Raw genomic sequence first — 19,852 nt, 5'->3', positions numbered from 1 at the left:
AGCTGAGTGAATGGGGGTTTGCTGCATAAAAGCAGGGCTTTGGGGACTGGAACTTCAGAAGTCGCCACAGGACCTAAGAATCCGACGAGGGAGAAGCTGAGCCGACCTGCCACGACACCACCCCCGGTGGAGCCCTGCTGGACTGCCTCACCACTTTTCCCAACGACAGAGGAGATCTCCCGCCGGAGAGTCTTCTTCCTTTGACTGGTGGGGATAACCAGTTTCACTGTCTTTTCGCTTTCCCGACGTACCTCGTGGCCGCCTTGCCCGTGCCAAGCACCCCGGCAACCGGGATACCACGTTTTACCACGACCGCGAAACCAAGGTACCACCTTTAACCGGAAAACTCTGCATCTGGTTTCTTCCCTGGTAGTGCAACGACCTTCATCTTTCCTCCAAGTCGAGATCTTCTCTCCCCCTGGACGACGACGGAACTTGCACCCACTACCAGGAACAACTGCCACCGCTGGAGGATCCTTCCCACTTAAGGTACCGTGTCCCGCCTGGCTTCCCTTGCTACCGACTGTACGGGGTAGATTTAGCCCCCCGGCTTTCGAACCTGGGTTAGCCTGGGACACCTTGGCTAAACTTTTCTAAGCCTCTCTAAACTCTTCTTGAACCCGCTGCAAGACTTTCTAAGCCTAGTGTAACAGTGTGATCTTGGGTGCATTTGTGCTCTGAGAGTGGGCCCAGCCTTTGGACTTTGGATCACCAGTGACTTTTTGCTCTCTGCCTTGCTAACAGTGTTCCTGAATCATAGAGTGGTGTACCTCTTCATATTCTGTCTTTTTCCCTCCCTTTCTCACAAACGTATTAGAGTGCAATCTAGTTAAGCGCTCACCTCCGTATGAAAATAAGTGGTGTTTTACTGTGATTTATCTAATAGGGAAAAAGGGGTGTATATATCATAATAGTAACTGTGTTTAGAATATTTTACAATAAGAGTGCTGGAGTGTTTCAACTGTGTGTTTTTAAATAAATAATTATATACTTTGATACCAAAGCTCTGGTCAGTGTTTGCTTGTATTATTGTATCTGAGTGCCTATTGAGTATACTTTGCATACTGCCTAACTCTTCTTGAGGGAAGTCTGACTGCTCAGCCACAGCTACCAGGTAAATCTGGGTGGTACAGACTGCTACCAAGTGGGTTTACTGCCAACACCTGTAGTCTTAAATCTTTTGCAGTGTTCCCTAAGGGAACTGCACAGGTTTCTGCCTAACAGCTCGTCAACAGTTGATTAATATTACACTGCAAAAGTCACAGAGCCTTTATCAAAGCATTATTCTCGGACAATAAGGGAGTACAGGGATTGAGTACTGGAGTTGGAGGTATCACATTTAAACAGCTATCGAGGAAATTATCAGATTGGCAACGTATCCCAGTGGCAATGCATCTCAGTGGCAATGCATCTCAGTGGCAAAGTATCCCACTGGTCAATTATCCCAGTGGAATTGCTGAGTGTCTGGTGTGTCATGGATTACGCTGCTGATTTGCTGTGAATTGCTGTGCTTCACTTTCTACGGCTGAGGACCCTGCTGTGGAACTCGTTGTTACGCTCACCTGGCTCCTACCGAGGCGTCGATCGGAACTGGACAGCTGCGGTTTCCACCCACGTGACGCGTAGTGCAGAGATGACAGACTGGACTGGCCCACCTAATCTCGTCTGCTTGAACCGAAGAAGTATTCTCCTGAAAGTGGAGAAAGGGAATTAGCCACCCGTGGATTTGAGTGATAACCACCCCCACTGTTCTCCCCTCTAATCACCTCCGATGTCTCCTTTTATATTCTCACTTTAGGTTTTTTAATGGATGAACTCTCCATCCTGTGTAGAATGCAAGGGCGCGTGGATAACCAGGTACTTCACTGGTCCAAAGGAATTGGGAAGTTCCAGAACAATATTGACTCTGAGGTTCCTGGCGAGGAGCCGTAAGTATATAGTTCATAAGAGTTCAAAATGTCTGACTTTCACTCTTGTCTGATTCCTTGCAGCTTGCAGCTTGACCCTAGAGAAGATTGCCTTGTGCGGCTGGTAAAGTTCAGGTAAGAGTCTGTATTATCCAACACTGTCCGGCAAATGACACCTGTATGTAATCTGTTGCTTTCTCCCTTATTACAGGTGCTGAGTGAGAAATTATGGCGTTTTGAGGACTAATACCTCTGGCGGTAAAATCAGGTACGTCTATTGTGGTGAAAGCGATTCCCTTGGTTTGTTCTTTCGGCTCACCTGGCTGTCCTTTTGTTCCCCTTAGGTGCCGGAGTTCGGCGAAGATGAATGGAGGCTGCGCCGGTCCGTGGAGATGAAGAATGCCTCCGGCGGTAAAATCAGGTAAGTTATTGTGGTGACTAATATTGCCTTATTTATTCTCTCGGCTCACCTTGCTGTTCTTTTATTCCCCTTAGGTACCGGATTTTGGCGAAGAAATTATGAAGACAGAGGTGGATTGTGGAGGTGCTGCGAAAGCTGGTGAGTATAGCGCGGCGCTGCAGCAGGCGATGCGATGCGCATCAAATAACGTCTTTCTTCCTATTCGAAGGCGCGTTGGATCCAGAATCAGGTGAGGAATAAAGTATTGTTCTTGTTCTAACCTTTTTCCTTCTTTCCCCCTTTTTTCTAGGAGCTCCAGACTCGAGGCGGGCGTGGCAGAAGACTGGATGCTGGCTTGCAGGCACGGTTAGTGTTACGCTGCAGGATGCAGAATAACACGAAGCGTGAGCTGCTCTTCGGGCGTGGTTTAAATAGCCTTCAAAGTAGTCCCAGGTAAGAAGTTCCCAAGACCACACCCGAGTAAGAAAATAGTCCCTGAAATAAAGTAGTCCCCCTTCAGACTTCACATTGGCTTGAATGCTGAGCAGCATGGGCTGCATGAGCTAAGTGAAAGCAAATGAGCCTGGCGCCATAGGCGCCAGGACTGACCCCTTCTATGAGCCGGCGCCCACTGCGCCAGGACTGTACCCAGATGGCCCCTAGCCGGGGCTGCTGGGTTTTTCCCAAGTATCTGGATGCCTGCTCCCGGGACAGATGGACCTGGTCCGGATGCCAGGGTGTAGGAATCATGACACTCATACACTCACTCAGTCTTTCATCACTGTGGAACTCGCAGACTCGCCAAGTTTTTCATTACTGTTCACACACTGATGCTCGTCCTCCTATTCACCCTCTTATCCACCCTGAGTAGCGAAGCGTAGCAGAGTGTTGCAGAGTGTCCGGTGTCCGATGGATGAGGCCATGCTGCTAAGGAGTTGTAAACACCGGAACACGTCGGATCTTGGATGTCATCTTTCTGCCCGGACTCCAACACCATCCATGGACCAACCTGACTCGGAATGCGAGGGCCAATTGGTGAGTACATCTAAGACTACCACCTTAAATGTTACAATGCTTCCCTCACCCGTAACGCTGACTTTACGGAGCTTAGTTCCTTACATCACCAAACAGATGGTAGAAGCATCACCTGTTCCCATGTCATGGGACATCTCAAAAGATATCTGTGCCTTTGACCTCTTACACACCTTGTGACTTGTATTCCCTAAAGACCAAGGGTAAGACACGACCAGGATCACAGCCACGGTTGCCAGTGCAGGCGCCTTCCCAGGAATACCTATAGGGTGTAGATCGTCAGCTTTGTCCGGCGTCTCAACTATCCGCTTACTTAGAGGATCCTAACTTTGCTGGTTCTATAGGTTATCTAAGTCCGGGGCTGCCTGTTAGCCTCCCTATAATGGTTACCCAGCTAAGGGATTGCGGTCTCTCGATGGCAAGAACGAAAATCATTTGGAGCCGGCTAAATATGCCGGTTGTGCCCTGGGCACACCTCTTTTGATTGAGGCTCAAGTGCACAATAATTTGTCACCCACAGGACAAATTCTGCTGACCCACTCGCACTCTACGAGAGAGTCTGGAAACAACGACCCAGATGACAACGAACGACCCGCCTCTCCCATGTTTGAAACAATTTGTAACAACAAGAACCCTGGCCCCCTGCACTTGGCCAAGGAGGGAGAGCTTGGCTTAGGGACGGTCCTCTTCGAACAAGCCTCTGACGAAATAGATCCCATGAGTGCTTTGGCAAAGAACAGTACAGGCATTGCACTTAACCATTCTGGCGTCAAGACCCGCCCAAAATTGACTACGGCACACACTAGCAACACGCTGTCAGGAAGCTTGGCAGGCAAAAAAAAAGGCAAAATCAATCATGAAAACAACACACAAAGTCTGCACCTTTTAAAAACTAAGAAAACGAGGCCTGGGTTTAGGCACAACCGTGCCCTCCATGTTCACCAAAAAAATAACTATCTACCCCTGAATCCAACCGTGGTGATCTATCTTATGCAGACCTTTTGGAGGGTGTGGAGTCCTGGGGCTGGCCACCAAGTGACTCTCAGGGCCTAGTTGGGGACTACACTGTGGCCCCAAACCTGATCACCCCGTTCAACTTAACTGCACCTGCCATCACAACCAATCATCTCCTTACTCTACCCCCGCTGCCCAGGCTGAATAGACAAAGTGATGGCTCGATATCGGGCAACAACAGGGCCAGGTCCGAGACCCTGCACCAGATGATGCCTATAGCTCTGGGGCGAAGTGCCAGGCTCATGGGCCTTTTTCCCCCCACTAGGGCTCCTTTCGAAGGGGGGGGGGGTTAAGGGAGTCGGGAGTATTTGCATTCTCCGATTAACGTCCCTGAGGCCCAGGGCCCATCCATCTGTGGGGGAAAACGGCAAGTCCCGGCTTCAAACCGGACTCTGCTTGAAGTAGACCGGTTGAATTTAGAAGCCGGTGAAGATCTGCCGATACACCGAGAACGAATCCGAACCCTTGATGAAATTGTGGGCGCAGTACTTAGCCCTTTTACATCAGCACTTGAGCAACCTACTGTTTCCGGGCCTGAGGTTGCTCTTGTCCCTTTCACTAAGCTATATGAACAATTAAACGACACACTTAAAGATCACACCACTTAATTGCTGATGATTAATTTAAAACGTATTTTTCTGGAAGGTTTTGTCACTGCTAATGAAGAACGGAACCTACGGGAGATTTCTCAATGCGACAAGGACAACACGACACATCGAAAAAAGTGTGTTACCAGTTTGAAGTTTGTCCAGGCTACCAAAGTGACTTTTCCAGTTGACTTGACAGGGGAAAGCCCCGAACGACAAGGCACTTCAAAGCCCTTACAGAAGGGTGAAATGTCCCCTAATAGTCTGGTGAACGGCCCATTTATCTGCAATGATAAGAGACTACAAAATCATCTCAGCAGCAAAAGAGGCAGAAGGAGTTTCTGGAGACCTGGCTTTTTCAATCTTCAATCAGCCAAAGTCTTTTGAGCCCTGTACAAGGTACAAAACCACCAGCAAACCTAGCACTGATGCCCAAAAACAAAGTCAAAAAGCTAACTTGAGCACCTTGTGAGAGCCCCGAAAGCCACCCAAAGAAAGACAACCTCAAAGTCAACACAGGTTCGGGAAAACCGCCTACCGATGCCAGGACCCCTACCCCAATTGTACAGCCTTAGACTGAGCCACTAAGCCCAATCTCGCTAACATTGCTAGACCTTTCTACTTACTGGGTGGCAGTGGCCACAGCCATCGAACCCAAAGCAAACGCCAACATAGTAGAAGTACTGGAGATTTCTCCGGCCTCGCAACCGTTTCTGACTATGGCTGAGAAAAGACGGCGAGCAAATGTCACTGTATGGTTTGCCACTCCCGAGGACCAAAAGCACGGTGCAGTGCCAGTTTCCCAGTCTAAAGGCCAAGACCCTCATGGAGAACATCTAAGAAAATCGGCGGACTCTCAATTTAAAGAGCCCAGATGGAGTAACAACACCCGGACTCTTTTGAGGTAGGGGCATAAAAATCGGCCAATCTCGCACCATCAAACTGGAGAGAGTGCTGGACTGCAACGACCTGATCATTCTCAATCGCAGAACAGTCTTGGATCTTTTCCATTCTATCCCTAACTTGAACCAGCTGCACTCCTCTGACCAGTCATTGATTGAATTTTGCGACGAAAGGCGCCTGGACGCAGTGTGCCTTCATATCATGTTGCCCCTTGTCACAAATATGCTGCTGGACGTGTCTGAGAGTCTTTTAATCTTGGAGTTTGACTTGACGACTGGACATTTTTCAGATGAAGAGCTCTCAAACTGCCAAAAATCTGTGGCAGGGAGGAACAAACAACAATAACAGGCACGCATGCCTACCCCAAACAGAGGATAAAACAGCCCGCCCGACTCCAACAACTAACTACGAGGATTCTCCAGAAGAGGGTAGAGTGATGGCTGGAAACCATTCAAAATGCCCGAACGCTTCAGGAGGAAGAAACAACAACGTTAACAGTCACGCTCATAAACCCCAAATAGAGGACACAATAGCCTGCCCGACTCCAACATCGAAGTACGAGGACCCACTGGGAGTGAGTAGAGTTTCGTCAGGCATGGGCCTAAAGATAAACGTTACTTTTCAATCAGACTCTTCCTCTTGACAAGTGAACTGTGCCGAATTGAAAGCTACTCCAAAGAAGTCCATCCTGGCTTCAACAGACTGGTCTTGGCTCTCACGTGAATTATCTGCCCAAAACAGCCTCTAGCAACCCAACCGTAACATCGAACTCGGGAGGATAGCTCAGGGGCAACGTGCGCCCCTTGGAAGCAAGACGACACAGAGAAAAACAGGTTCGATCTCCGGGTCCGCGCTTGGAAACCTCTGGCTATTAAGAGCATTATAAATAACCTATCATATCATATCATATCGAAGGACAACTTCGGGGACTGAACGCTACCATCTCAATTCACCCACCGAGTAATTTAAAATTGGTTTCATGGAATACTCTGGGGTTTGTCCACTTAACAAAATCTAGTGATACAAACCTGGGGGACTATGACTTGATCTGCTTGCAAGAGACCTGGTTGAGGAAAAGCCCGGTTATGGATGGTTTCGAAATATCTATAAACCCTGCCATCAAAGGGAATGTTGGACATCCATCTGCGGGCCTCTTGACTGTGGCCATGTCAGGTAGGCCTCTAAATCTTCTAAAATCTGCAACTACAAACCTACTCACATAAGAGTCAGTGATTGGATGGGAAACTGAGGTGTCACTATCGGGCTCTAATCTTCCATCTAAACTAATAATCATCAACGTTTACTGGAACCCTGTTGTGATCACCAATGAAGTGTTTATAGGCCAGGTTGCTGACCTACTGGACGACGCTTACACCTACCAGCAATCCACATATGTCATCATCTGTGGGGACCTTAATATTATGGACCTGGCTAACATAACGCATGGCTGTGCTTGGAACCTTGATGACCCTCTGTATACTAGACACAATCTGTGGAGTGGACTTATGGATTCCAGAGATATGTACTTACTTAATGATATCTGCAAAGGCGATATACCTCCTCAGCTGACATGGGAAAACATGGGTCGCACCTCAGTTATAGACTACATTTACGTCTTCAACAACTTCTAACCTTTGGTTAAGAAATTTCAAGTCTTCAAGACATCACACAGTGATCATCACCTCCTGCTGCTAGAATGTACGGCAACCGGTTCCCAGGCCCGGGACCAAATGTAAACCTTACTTGACACCTGTAATGGGGAGTTGCATCTGAAAGTTTCCACCACAAGGATAAGATCCTTGACGATCGACCAGCGAAGAGCAGGCTCCACGGTTGATTACTCAACCTTGTTGGAACAATTCTGTTATTGCCCTTTTCCCCAACCATAAATACACTTTTGACATCGAACTGGTAGTCCGGAGAAAAGAGGTGAGAAAGCTGGCACGAGCGGCAAAGAAGTCAGGCTCACCTGAGGACCATTTTATAGCCCGGTCCGCTAAGTTCAGCTATAAAAATTGGCTCTCTGCATCGAAACATCAAAGATACCAGCACGACGGGGAAGCTATGTAAAAAGCTTTGGCTAGCAAAGACCCGAAGATATTCGGATCACTAATAAAGATGGAATCGACAGTCCTTAGAGCAGATCAATCAAATCCAATAAGTGAGGAAACTTGGATTACCCACTTTAGAAACCTGTATATGCTGGTCCGAAAAGACAACAATTCCACCAACCTCAGTGATTGCCCTGAGTCATGGGTCACCTCAAACAACTTGAGTGATATTGTAGGAAATTAAAAAGCTGAAAGGTTAAAGAGCACCATGCCCCGATAGGCTGTCGAATTGTATGCTCAAAAAGTTTCCTGACGTTTGGGTCACCTTCATATTCATCTTGTTTAACCAAATAGCCATCTCTCACCCACTACCAACTTCATGGAGGAGAGCGATAGTGGTACCAATCCATAAAAAAGGTGATTGGGGAAACCCAAAGTACTATCGCCCTATCGCTCTCCTCGATGTCATCACTAAACTTTATAGTTCAATCATCTCAGACTACTTTAAGACGTGGTATTGGGAAACAAGATGTTTCGACCAATTCCAAACCAGTTTTGTTAAGGGTCTGGGCACCTCGACAAACATCCTTTTACTCCAACTGCTGAAGGGGAACTTGGGTAATCACAAAACCAAGATATACATTGTCTTTGTGGACTTGATCTAAGCATTTGACCAAATCGACAGATGCAAACTGTGGTTGAAACTGGCAAGGAAAAACTGCCCAAAACCAATATTCTATCCTATCATGGCTATGCATTCTGACACTTCTTTAAGAGTCAGACTGAATAAAGCAAGGAACCTCTCAAATGAAATAAAAACCTTCAGAGCAGTCAAGCAGGGGTATCCTATGGCCCCCGCACATTTCAACTTCTTCCTGCAGGACATGCCCGTTGTGTTAATCGACGAGACACCGGTCGGCCTACAAAGGCAACTCAACCCCCTACACTGTTACGTCCAAAAGAACGACCTCGAAATTAACAAGGGGAAAACCAAAATCTTGACCGTTGGTACCAGCTCTAAGGGGAAAAGCCACCACTCCTGGTAGATAGGTGGATAAAAAATTGAACAGGTGCAATCTTTCAAATATCTGGGTGTCTGGTTGAGCAACTCAAGTGTTGAAGCACCCGTGTCAACTTACCTTTCTGGAAAGATGAAAACCTTAACCAGTCAAGCCCATGCACTGAACAGAAAGTTCCTCTGCTTCTCTATCTTGCCAGTAGTGTAGTATTACACAGCTAATGTGGTCCCTTTTGTGACATATGGGCTGGAAGCTATGTTCAACCTCCCGGAACCTCTTTGGAATCGCCTTCAGGGCGGATTTTGGAAGAGGGTACTGGGTGTCCCTCTGTCCACCCTGATTGCTATCATCCAGAGAGAACTAGGTCTGAATTCCCTGAAGTGTACAGTGGGCTGGAACAGACTAGCCTTGTTCGGGAAATGTTACAACCCTCTACGTCTGGTGATCCTGAAGACGGTTCATAAAGAAATGTCTGATTCCAACTCAACTCTGAACGGATGGCGCTCAGCCATGATGTTCCTTCTAAAAGAGATTGGCAGCTCTCTTGAGCAACTGGCGTCCAACCTAGGACGAGTAAAAAGAAAACTTCAAGATCGCGACTGGATTCTAACATTGAAGGTGGCCAGAAATTACCAATCGGTTGCTCAACTACCCTCAGAAGGCCGAAAGCTCAACACAGTGTGTGAATACCTGAAGCAGTTGCCCGACAATAAGGTCAGGGACCAATTTTTGAGAGCTCATTTGAACTTCCATCCAACCAATGAGATCTGAACAATTCGGAGTCAATCTGTGGAAAATCACTGTCAGCACTGTAATGATAATTCTAAGGTGGAATCACTGTTTCACATGATGACACTGTGCCCTGCTTTAAGAGAGACTCGTTCAAAACACTTTAGCCCTCTCTTTTCTGATTTTTCTATTTCCGACTGCAGAGTTTGGTGGTCGTGTTTGATGACAGGACAAAAAATCAAATACATAATTGCCGTGGTTAAGTTCTTGACAGAGGTCCTCCCTGAGATTGGAATTGCCAAAGTATTTCTTAAACTGCAATGCCAATGTTAAAGTGGAATTACTGTTTCACATGATGATATTGTGCCCGGCTTTAAGATAGACTCGTTCAAAACACTATAGACCTCTATTTTTTTTTGATTTTGCGATTTCCGACTCCAATGGTTGGTGGTCGTCTTTGATGGCAGGCCAAAAATCAAATACGTTACAGCTGAGGCCAAGTCTTCGACAGAGGCCCTTCCTGAGATTGGAACTGTGAAAGTTTCTTAAATTGTATTTCTGAGACAGTATTTTTTTTTCTTCCTTTTTTTCTTTTCCTCTCTACCCCTGACCTACCATAATAAGACTATAGGAAAGTAAACTTGTTGATTCACTTTTAATGCAAATAAATAAATATAATTTATTTATTTGCATTAGTATCAAAGTTGAAAGTATTTCAGTGGTACAGTACATTAACACATTAAGTTATGCAATATTGCAGTGACAACATTCAAAGTGGCCAAGTATCCAAATGGCAAATTGTAAAAGTGGCAAATATCTTATTTGCAAAATATCATAGTGGAAATCATCAAAGTGGAAAAGTATCCCATTGGCAACGTATCACAAAAGCAAAATATCCCAGTGGCAAATGATCCCAGTGGCAAAATACAGCAGAGGCACAATACCACTGTCAGGCCTCGAGCCTCTCACTGCTGTGGCCCGCGGTCTCTCATCTGGCGCTGCATTTCACGGTGGCGCTTTGGCCACGGAAGGACGGAGAGATATGCTGTTGGCCGGGCTCTGAGTCTCCTTGTCCGGAACAGAGCCCGGCATTCCCTCAGCGTCCTGATGCAGGGCGCGGGCATGCGCGAGGACCCGATGCTGGTCACTAGCGCATGCGCAGTGAAGGTAGCATCAGGAAGCACCATGGCAAAGCTGCTAGTATCGTAGAGTATTTAAACGCTGGTTTCACAGCCTACGGATGCAACTGAACTTGCTCCGTAGTTTGTTGTGCCTTGCACGCTTGCTTTCCTGTTCTCTGTATGCCTTTTGGCTCTGCCAGCTCTGCTTCCCATTGCCTTTCCTTGGCCTCCAGCCTGCTTGGTTCCTCTGGCTTCCCCCTGGTGCATGCTTCCTGCCTTGCTCCGGCCTGCCTTGCCTGCCTCTGCTTGCTATTATCTGTCTGGCCTGCCTTGCCTGCATTCTTCACCTTGCCTTTGGGGAACCATCTGCAGGTATTACATCTACCTGGACATTGTGCTGCTACTTACTACATGCTGCTACACCACTGATCCTGCGGCTTCACCAGCCAGCGCTCCGGCTCTGCCCCCTCACCACGTTAATTCCGGGGAAGCCATTTCATGGTATGGGAAGTTGTTTTCCAAGCTCCTCCTCTCGCTTTTTCACGAGTGGTGAGTTGGGAGATTTTTCTCACACTACTCTCACATCATAGCACCGCTTGGACAAATCAACAAAGACCAGGACCGGAAGGTAGACCGTGCGATCCCGCCAGCAATGATACCAGGTATTTGACAATCACAGTGGCAAACTATTACAGTGCAAACTGTTACAGTGGTAAATTATCAAAGCAGTGAAATATTACAGAGAAATGTCAAAGTAGCACATTTCACAGCAGCAAATTATTAACGTGGGAAATATTACAGTGGTTAAATATCCAGACAGCAAATTATCAAGTTCGTCAAATATCTTAGGTGTAAATGATCACAGATAAAATATTGCAGTGACAAAATATCAGTCAAGGCATGTTACAGTGGCAAACTATCAATGTGGAAAAATATCACAGTGGAAAATTATTCACAGCGTCAAATTATTCACAGCGCTGTCCTTTACCTCAATGCTGTGTGGTCCAATGAGTTAGAGTAGAGAGTACTGCAGAGCATGGCTTGGCCACCATGTGAACAGGCAAACAGGAGGCGCCTTTGCCCTACTCCGGCTACCCGAGCAAGGCTACCCTAGGTCAATTGTACAAATGGGACCCAATAGGAGCCATAGACAAAGGGAGAAGGGTGTGGAAGATGGCTGCTTGCAAAGCTAACTCAGTTTTCCTGAAAAGCTTACAAATGAGAAAGGAAAAATTCCAATCCAGCTAACACAATACTTATTTTTATTAACTTATTCATTTTAGTTGTTGCTCAATCGCTACATGCCCATAGGCCTCTGAGTGCCCTTTCTGTTTCAAAGCCTTAAAAAAGAGGGGGCGGGGGACGTAATTCAGGTAAAAACAGATAAAAATACCCCAGGGTTGGGAAAACTGGCGACTCCTTGTAGAACCAATTTCCCCTCCAGAGAAGAAAGACAAAACTCTGTCTATTTTGGCACTGCTTCCCGAGACTGGGGAGGGGAGTCAGGTGACACCCTGGGCCTATAGAAAGACTGGATTTCACAAAGGGATTGTTGGAGAAGGGTGTGGAAGATGGCTGCTTGCTAAACTGGTTACATGTTTGCAAACGTTTAAAATGAGAAGGAAAAAATACCAATCCAATAACAACACAATACTTGCTGTTTTAAAGCCTTAAAAAGAGGGGGGAGAGCAGATTTCAAGTTAAAACAGATCAAAATATGCCATGGATGGCAAAACAAACAGCTCTGTAAAACCAATCCCATCTCCAGACAAAACACCTCCCTGGGCATCTCTGTCTCTACCCTGGAGGGAGGGAGGGCAGAGGTGGTTTTGTGGTTGCTTGTTGTATGGCGCTGGACCCCTCCGTGGGTGGGCAAAAGTTAGGAAGGGCCAAATAAATGCTTCTGTGATGAGGCTGCAGCATGGCCAGGCCCAAGGATTTAACTGTGGCTTTGGAGACTTGTAACCTTTGCAGCAATTCCATCAGACTTTGTCTGAAACAGGTTGTTCCTGTCAAACCACATAACCAGAAGGTTGGATTGGATGTCGGAAGCAAATCCCAAGGTCCTCATCCAGGAATACCAGCATAGAACAGGGTCTGTTTTTTATGTTGGTATTCCTGGATGAGGACCTTGGGATTTGTCCATTGCTCATGCCACATATTAGGCAGGGTCCACGTCAGGGTTCAAAATCGTATGTGTGGCCTCTTTGCCATTGCCAACAACAGAGTTGAAACTCACCTTCACCTCCTCAGTAGGCAGATTCTCACCTTCCCCAGAGATCATACACAGTAGGCAGTGTCCAGGCCCGGGGTGCAAAGTCTTGTGTGTGTGGCCTCTTTGCCATTGTCAAAAAGAGAGTTGAGACTCTTCTTCATCTCCTCAGTAGACACATTCTCACATTCCGTAGAGATCATTGTGATGAATCAGAGGTGATCATCCCAGAAACCCCAGGCCAGACCCCTTCTCGCGTGGCCAGGGAAAGGTAACCGCTACCTGATTCTGACATGGGGGTGGTATCATGTGGGAGGATCACATGGGGGGAGGTTCAGGTCAGGCAGAATGGGAGAATACCCTAAATATATTCACTAGTGATCATACCCTACTTATGGTCTATTGTAAAGTTGAAAATCCTGGAATTAAACAAACTAAGAACATTAGGGAATTCAAGTCCCATAATGCCATAAGTACTGGGACGAGGAAGAGGGGCTCAGAGGTGGCGAACTGCAATATGCTGTATAGTTGATCTGATAACCCACCCCTGACCGAGACTTTCAAATGATTAAAGCCCCTTCAGGTGCAGGCCATCAAGAAGAGAAAGAGAAGAAGCTCCCTTTAAATGGTATAATGGGGCACACCTAGCCACGATTATTTTTGTAAAGGCGATATTTTTGCCGCAATTTTATTACTGCACACCCTATAAAGTGCAGATAGCGCGCAGTGGGAAGCGGTAAAGAAACGGATTGCCCGGAGGGATAGAGACGCTTTCCCCACTCTGCGTACTGCTGCGGTCTTTGGTGTTCACCGGAGTGTGCTTGGAGCAAATGCAGCTCCATCTGCGGAAGGTGCGAAAGAAGGAAACCTGACCGGAACTGTCAAGAAAAAGGGCTTCCCTGCCAAAGGCAGGAATACACACAGCGGGTCCGGAGGAGACATGTAAACAGACAGGTGATTTGCCCTTGCCTAGGTGATCCCGGGGCGCTCCTAAAAGGACCGCTGATACAGCATAATGATTTTAAATGCCAAACTGATAAGAAAGATTTTGAATACTCAGTTAACGAATGAAGGCGAATTGAGCAGTATTAACGCTTTAAGAGGGAGAGTGAAGAGAACCACTATAACCACCAAGCCAAGAGGGGTGAAGACTTAGCAAACATTCGAACCACCATTTTCCAAGCCAAGAGAGGACAATACTTAACAAAGGCGAAAAAAACATTGGTTTAAACAAAGTGAAACAGAACATTCTAACCACCAAAGCCAAAAGGGAACAATTTTCAAGCAAGGTGAAGGTGATGCACAGAGAGGAAGATTAGGTTTTGTGTGTGGAATAAAGAGGGGAACTGGCTTCTAACAGCCCATAAAGGTTGGAGGAGGGTTAGGTTGACTTTCACTAGGGAAATATACAATTTCTCGCCTAGGCATCCCACTCCCAATTCTCAAGGACCCTCACAGAGTTGATCCTCCCTTGCTTTTTCACCCCGAGGCCCAGGATCCAAATGCAATGGCCTTTCCCTGGCCTCCTGCATAGAGGATCCAAGGGGAGTAGGAGTGAGAATACTCTCGGGTTTCTCACAGCACCCTCAGACTTGAAGTGATTTCACGAGAAGTGTTGGTAACCAAAAGATAAAGATTAGACTTCTGAACTGCCTGTCAACAAAGAAAAACCTTTTGGACTCTACTCATTGTCTCATCATTGCAAGTTAATAATTTGCCACACTGAGTAGTTCGGGACTGCCCTAGAAGGTTTCTCCATCATGTACCTTTTTACCAAATCCTCCCCCCCCCAAACATTAAGCTCTCTATTTTAATTCTCAACCATGAAAAAAATGCTATTGTTGACCTATGCCACTCTGTCGTTTGTCCGCTCTCTGTGGACCTGCTGCTGTCAGTAAACTGCAATTCCACTGCCTGGTCCTAAGGTCAACTCTGGACTACTTTATGTCCCCATCAGTGTATCCCCAAATTAGGTCCTTCTTCCCTGCTTGATCATTTACTGCCACTCTCCTATCTAGTCATCCAACTCTGCCCGATCCCATCTCAGGCAGACTGTTTCACTTGAATGTGAATTCCCTCTGAATAACCATGCTGCCACCAGGGTCGGATGGGCCAGTCGGCCTTTCGGCCCAGGGCAGTGGGGGCCGATTTCTGGCCACTCATGGCCGGTTTTGGAAAAATAAATGTTGAATTTTTTTTGTTGCAAAAACAAGACAAACACCTGCAACGTGCAATATGGATCTATACACACAGATATTAATGATACATATGGTGATCCATTCTTGTATGACTTGTATATCAGATTAGTGAAATCATAACTATATTTTGCATAGTGTACTTAGGAACAATGCTATTTGATGCCACTTCCTGTTTTGTGAAGGGGTGAAAGGTTGTGTTTCATCGCTTCCCGGGATGTCACTTTGGGGTGGGGTCAAATGACATCACTTCTGATGATGTCATCAGAGGTCAAGGGTCGTGAGGCAAGGGGTGGGCCACTTTTTTGAGGCGAGCGGTGGCCTTTTTTTGGGTGTCCGGGCCTATTTCTTGTCTCAGTCCAACCCTGGCTGCCACCTCACTCTCTAATCACAATAATCACAAACTCCCCAAAAAAATGCAGGTGCAAGGTGGGAGGGGGGCAAAACACAGGAATTAATGTTCTTGCTGTACTTCTGCCAGCCTCACTAAAAAGCAGTGAATGACCGTCAAGAGCAAGGTTCCCTTTTAAACTGTGCCTATGTGTGCTTGCCCAGCTTCCTCCTGGGTGCCGCTCAGAAGACTTTTAGCAGCGCACACAGACAATTCTCACCTATTCAAAAATATTAAATAAGGCACAAGCCACAGCAATTACCTGCCATTGTCTTTCTCTTCAAATAAGCAACTAGTCTTGATATTCTGCTAATTTGCATTACACTACTATGCACCTAAAATCCCGAACAGCAAAATACATCACAAGAGGTTAAAAACTATTATGGAAAACTGGCTCCATGAACAAAACAATCTAACCAAGATATGCCTGCATGCATTAACCAAAAATGTCCCCTCCCCACCCATGACTCCTAAACCTGACTATGACACTTTTACCTTATGACTAACATCTGCCCCAGAGTACATTAAGATACTACCGGACAACCTTGACTCTTCACCTCTTGGCTCTGCGAAAGGTTAGCACACGAGTACCTACATCCACTTGTTTTATGTTTGTTGTAACATGAATGACGTTCACATGCCAACATTTCTGTTACTCATTGTACATTATCAAAAGCGTCACCCACACTATATAATCGAACTACCAGCTCAAATATTGGATACTGACTGTAACTAAGCAGGCTACTTTGATGTGTAACCAAATCCCATACTTCCTCTTCTTTGTACATATGTCACGCAAGTGCTTTGAAGCAGCCCCCTTTTAAGTTAACGCATTATAAAACTCAAATATTAATTTGCCATCTCCACACTATATAATCGAACTACCAGCTCAAATATTGGATACTGACTGTAACTAAGCAGGCTACTTTGATGTGTAACCAAATCCCATACTTCCTCTTCTTTGTACATATGTCACGCAAGTGCTTTGAAGCAGCCCCCTTTTAAGTTAACGCATTATAAAACTCAAATATTAATTTGCCATCTAAAGATTTTGAAAAGACAAATGTGATGCTCAGCTTCTCCTACTTTAGCATTGCTAACATTACCCTATAAGTGGAGAGCAACATTGCAATATCATTTATTTAGCCTACAAGGGATAATGGGTATGGACTATGCCTGGGATTACTCGTCCATAATATCACGACACTGTATATTCAGACAGGAGAATGCCTTTCACACAACCTGCATGGTTTGCAAGTGTTCAGAGTTCCTTTGGGCATAGACCTTCACACATTATATGGTAACTTGCTTCTGTACAAAAACAGTTTCCCTGAGCACTTGTGTAATCCCACACAATGATATATGTTGCAAACGGTCTTGTATGCACTGCAAAAGAATTATGTACATGCAGAGTCATGACATTCTTAAAATGTACATCATATGTTGAGGCATTTAAATATGCCTTGCTTGCAAAGTATTGTGGGTCTGCAAATATCCCAGTGAGTATTTACTGCTACAATCCCTCACTTTATTACAGTGCTCTATCAATTAGTATTGGAGGCAAGCACAGGGGCCGGGGAAGGGTATGGGTGGAAGCATCACTCCTTGCGGATGATGAACAAAGCAGCACATTTCAAAGACCAAGTCAGGCGTTTCGTCGGTAGACTGAAGGAAATGTGTTGCGACATTCTAGTACCCATCTAGACAACAGCACCTTAATTTTCTTTCTATGCTCAACTGCATAGGGCTTTTCAATATAACCATGTGTTCTGTGTGTGCAGTCTCTAGCATCTCCCTGCATCTTATTTAACTGATCACAAGGAATTACTTACAGAAGAGAGATCCATAGTTACAGAAGAAGGCACTCCATCAGTTGTATCTCTGATGGATTGATGCTATTAACTTAAAAGGCATATATGTTTGATTTTCTTCAACAGGGCTCCATAATAAACCTCAGAAAGGCTCTTGTTTAATTTTATCTAGGCTGTGGTGCAGAAGTGTGGGCAAAACTATACACTTTATTATGTGCCCTGTCATTTCACTTCGTATGTCAGGGGTACAAGCAGGGCTCTAATCAGATGTTGCTCCCTACTTGGAGTCAAATGATTTTTCAGGGAGTAAAAAAGTAATTAGCTCTGCCAATAGGGATTCTTTCTGCTTATTAAAAGATGTTCGTTCCCCATAAAATTCCTTTTGAGATCGGGCATTCAGATTATTCGAGTTCCTTCCTTCCTATGCCACGGCTCTGTTGGTCCCTAATTCAGAAAAATATCAGTGGAGCTTTGTAGGTTAAACCAATGATATGTTCATTATTTCTCGTTTTTGTTAGGCACATTTTCCTTTTTTAGGGAGTAAAAATGCATGGTACATATGTCTCTTAGCTCTAAGGCGGGTGTTATCGGTACCCACAGGAGAACGTAAGGCAGATAGTAAGCAGAGGCACAGGAATTTTGGATCATCATATTCTAAGGTGCAGTTATTCTGATGCAATTATCATCCTTACACAAATTATTAGAAGCATGTTCTCCTGCCCCTTACATTACTTCATTAAAGTGGCACTTGAACTCCTTTCAGCATGTTTTTGACACACTGCTTTTAATTGCCATTAATTCATCAGCAAATGTATTCTGTCCGAGTTTCTTGACAGCCACATCAGTTATGACAAGAGATATGTGTTTTGTAATACAAATGAGACATTTTACAGTGCCATAAAACATACAGGGCCTCATTACGACTTGGGGCGGTATCCCGGCGTAAATCCACCAGAATACTGCCCAAACGAATTACTGTTACCGCCACTTGGTCCACAGGAATTTCTACTGGATTACAACTGGTGGTGGCTGTGTAATTCCCCATTCATATTGAGTCCATTGGACTGAATGTGGCTTTTTTGACGGAATTACTGCAGCAGAAATTTGGCATAGTGGTAAAGTTGGCATTAATGGAGTTACTGCCAACTTTACCACTTACCGTCAAGCTCGTAATGAGGCCGACATTTTTCTTTGCGCAGAAGTACATTTGCAAGGTACTGTGGCAGATAGCAAAGTCTTGGACTGGTTGATGAGTTTTCTGTATAATCACAAATGACATTTTATTTTAGCCTATGTGTTTGGAAAAAGTGTTAAAAGATTTGTAAAGAATTGCAGCAGCTGGGAAGAGGAAATTCCTTTCCAAACTCTCTTCTGCGACGGTAACTCACAAAGTGGCTTACATCATTAGTCAGTTGCGCACATGGAAAATAATGTGCGCATAAAAGTCAACCGGTTCCGCACATAGAGAAAAATAATTAGAGGGGACATTGGAAGAGCAATGTCTGCACTAACTTGAGAATACTCTCAGAAGTTCCATATAGCAACTAGCACTTTGTCTATGGGAGAGGACAACAGTGCCAAAAGGTGGAACGAAATGATAAGAGGCGTGTCATAACAGTAATTCATTGTGCAGTCCCATGCGTTAATGTCGATATTTCAACATGTATGCAGAGCCAGGCGTTCAGAAACCCTCCACTCAGATACATCTGGCATGTAGGACATAATTCGGGATGATGAGCAGGGAAACACTGACCACGAGGATAAACATGCCCCTTCCAAGAAATCTACAACGCTAGCGCTGGCCTAACATTCCCAGTCCAATGTACAACATGCCCACTAATGAACAGTGACCTCAAAAGACACTCAAAAGACGTACCTGTGATAGTTCTTGAAATAGTTAACACTCTGCTTTCGGATGGATTCTTGTAAAACTTCAGATTTGCTGCCACAAAATTCCTCTCCAACTTGCATTAACCTGTTAAAATATTTGACAGAAATTACACTCATGTTCTTCATTTTAAAAGCTTGCCATTGTATAAACTGAATAACCTCATACATTTGAAGACCATAACACCATCATTTTTTACCAAACACTGCATCTTCAATTTTATTTTGCTATGCAATGGTATGAAAATGTATAAAGCGTGGCATTCACCCGATGACATCTTGGCGCTGAACCAAAAAGGTAGACCAGAAGAACAGGCCAATAGCAAGAAGTTTAGAAGAGATGCATTTTTAAAGCACCATGAAAGGACAAATGATGTTCCATTTCACGCAGGACCAATGGTAGGGCATTCCATGCTCTTGAGGCAGCCACAGAAAGCGCATCGACCAATACGGGAATGTTTAGTCTGGAGAATTTGGATAGTAAGTGAGGTTTGAGAGCAAAGCGCTCTAAATGGAATATAGGGTGGACATTTCACCTGAAGATATTCTGCCCCCTGCTTATAGAAAGCTTTATGGACAATGCGCAGAGACTT

General features: G+C 45.4%; 1 protein-coding gene across 2 annotated transcripts in view; it reads right to left on the bottom strand.

Annotated features, from left to right (window-relative positions):
* The window catches only part of VPS50 (VPS50 subunit of EARP/GARPII complex), a 2,190,829-nt gene that overhangs the window by 755,952 nt on the left and 1,415,025 nt on the right, over nucleotides 1–19,852 (bottom strand). For both annotated transcript variants that reach the window (XM_069648466.1, XM_069648467.1), the window contains one exon: nucleotides 19,249–19,347. In XM_069648466.1, the coding sequence (XP_069504567.1) occupies nucleotides 19,249–19,347 (99 nt within the window). The remainder of the gene's footprint in view (nucleotides 1–19,248; nucleotides 19,348–19,852) is intronic.

This window comes from Ambystoma mexicanum, chromosome 2q (assembly GCF_040938575.1).
Source record: "Ambystoma mexicanum isolate Mex_15411 chromosome 2q, UKY_AmexF1_1, whole genome shotgun sequence".
Classification (NCBI taxonomy): Eukaryota; Metazoa; Chordata; class Amphibia; order Caudata; family Ambystomatidae; genus Ambystoma; species Ambystoma mexicanum.
This window is presented reverse-complemented; position numbering and strand designations above follow the sequence as displayed.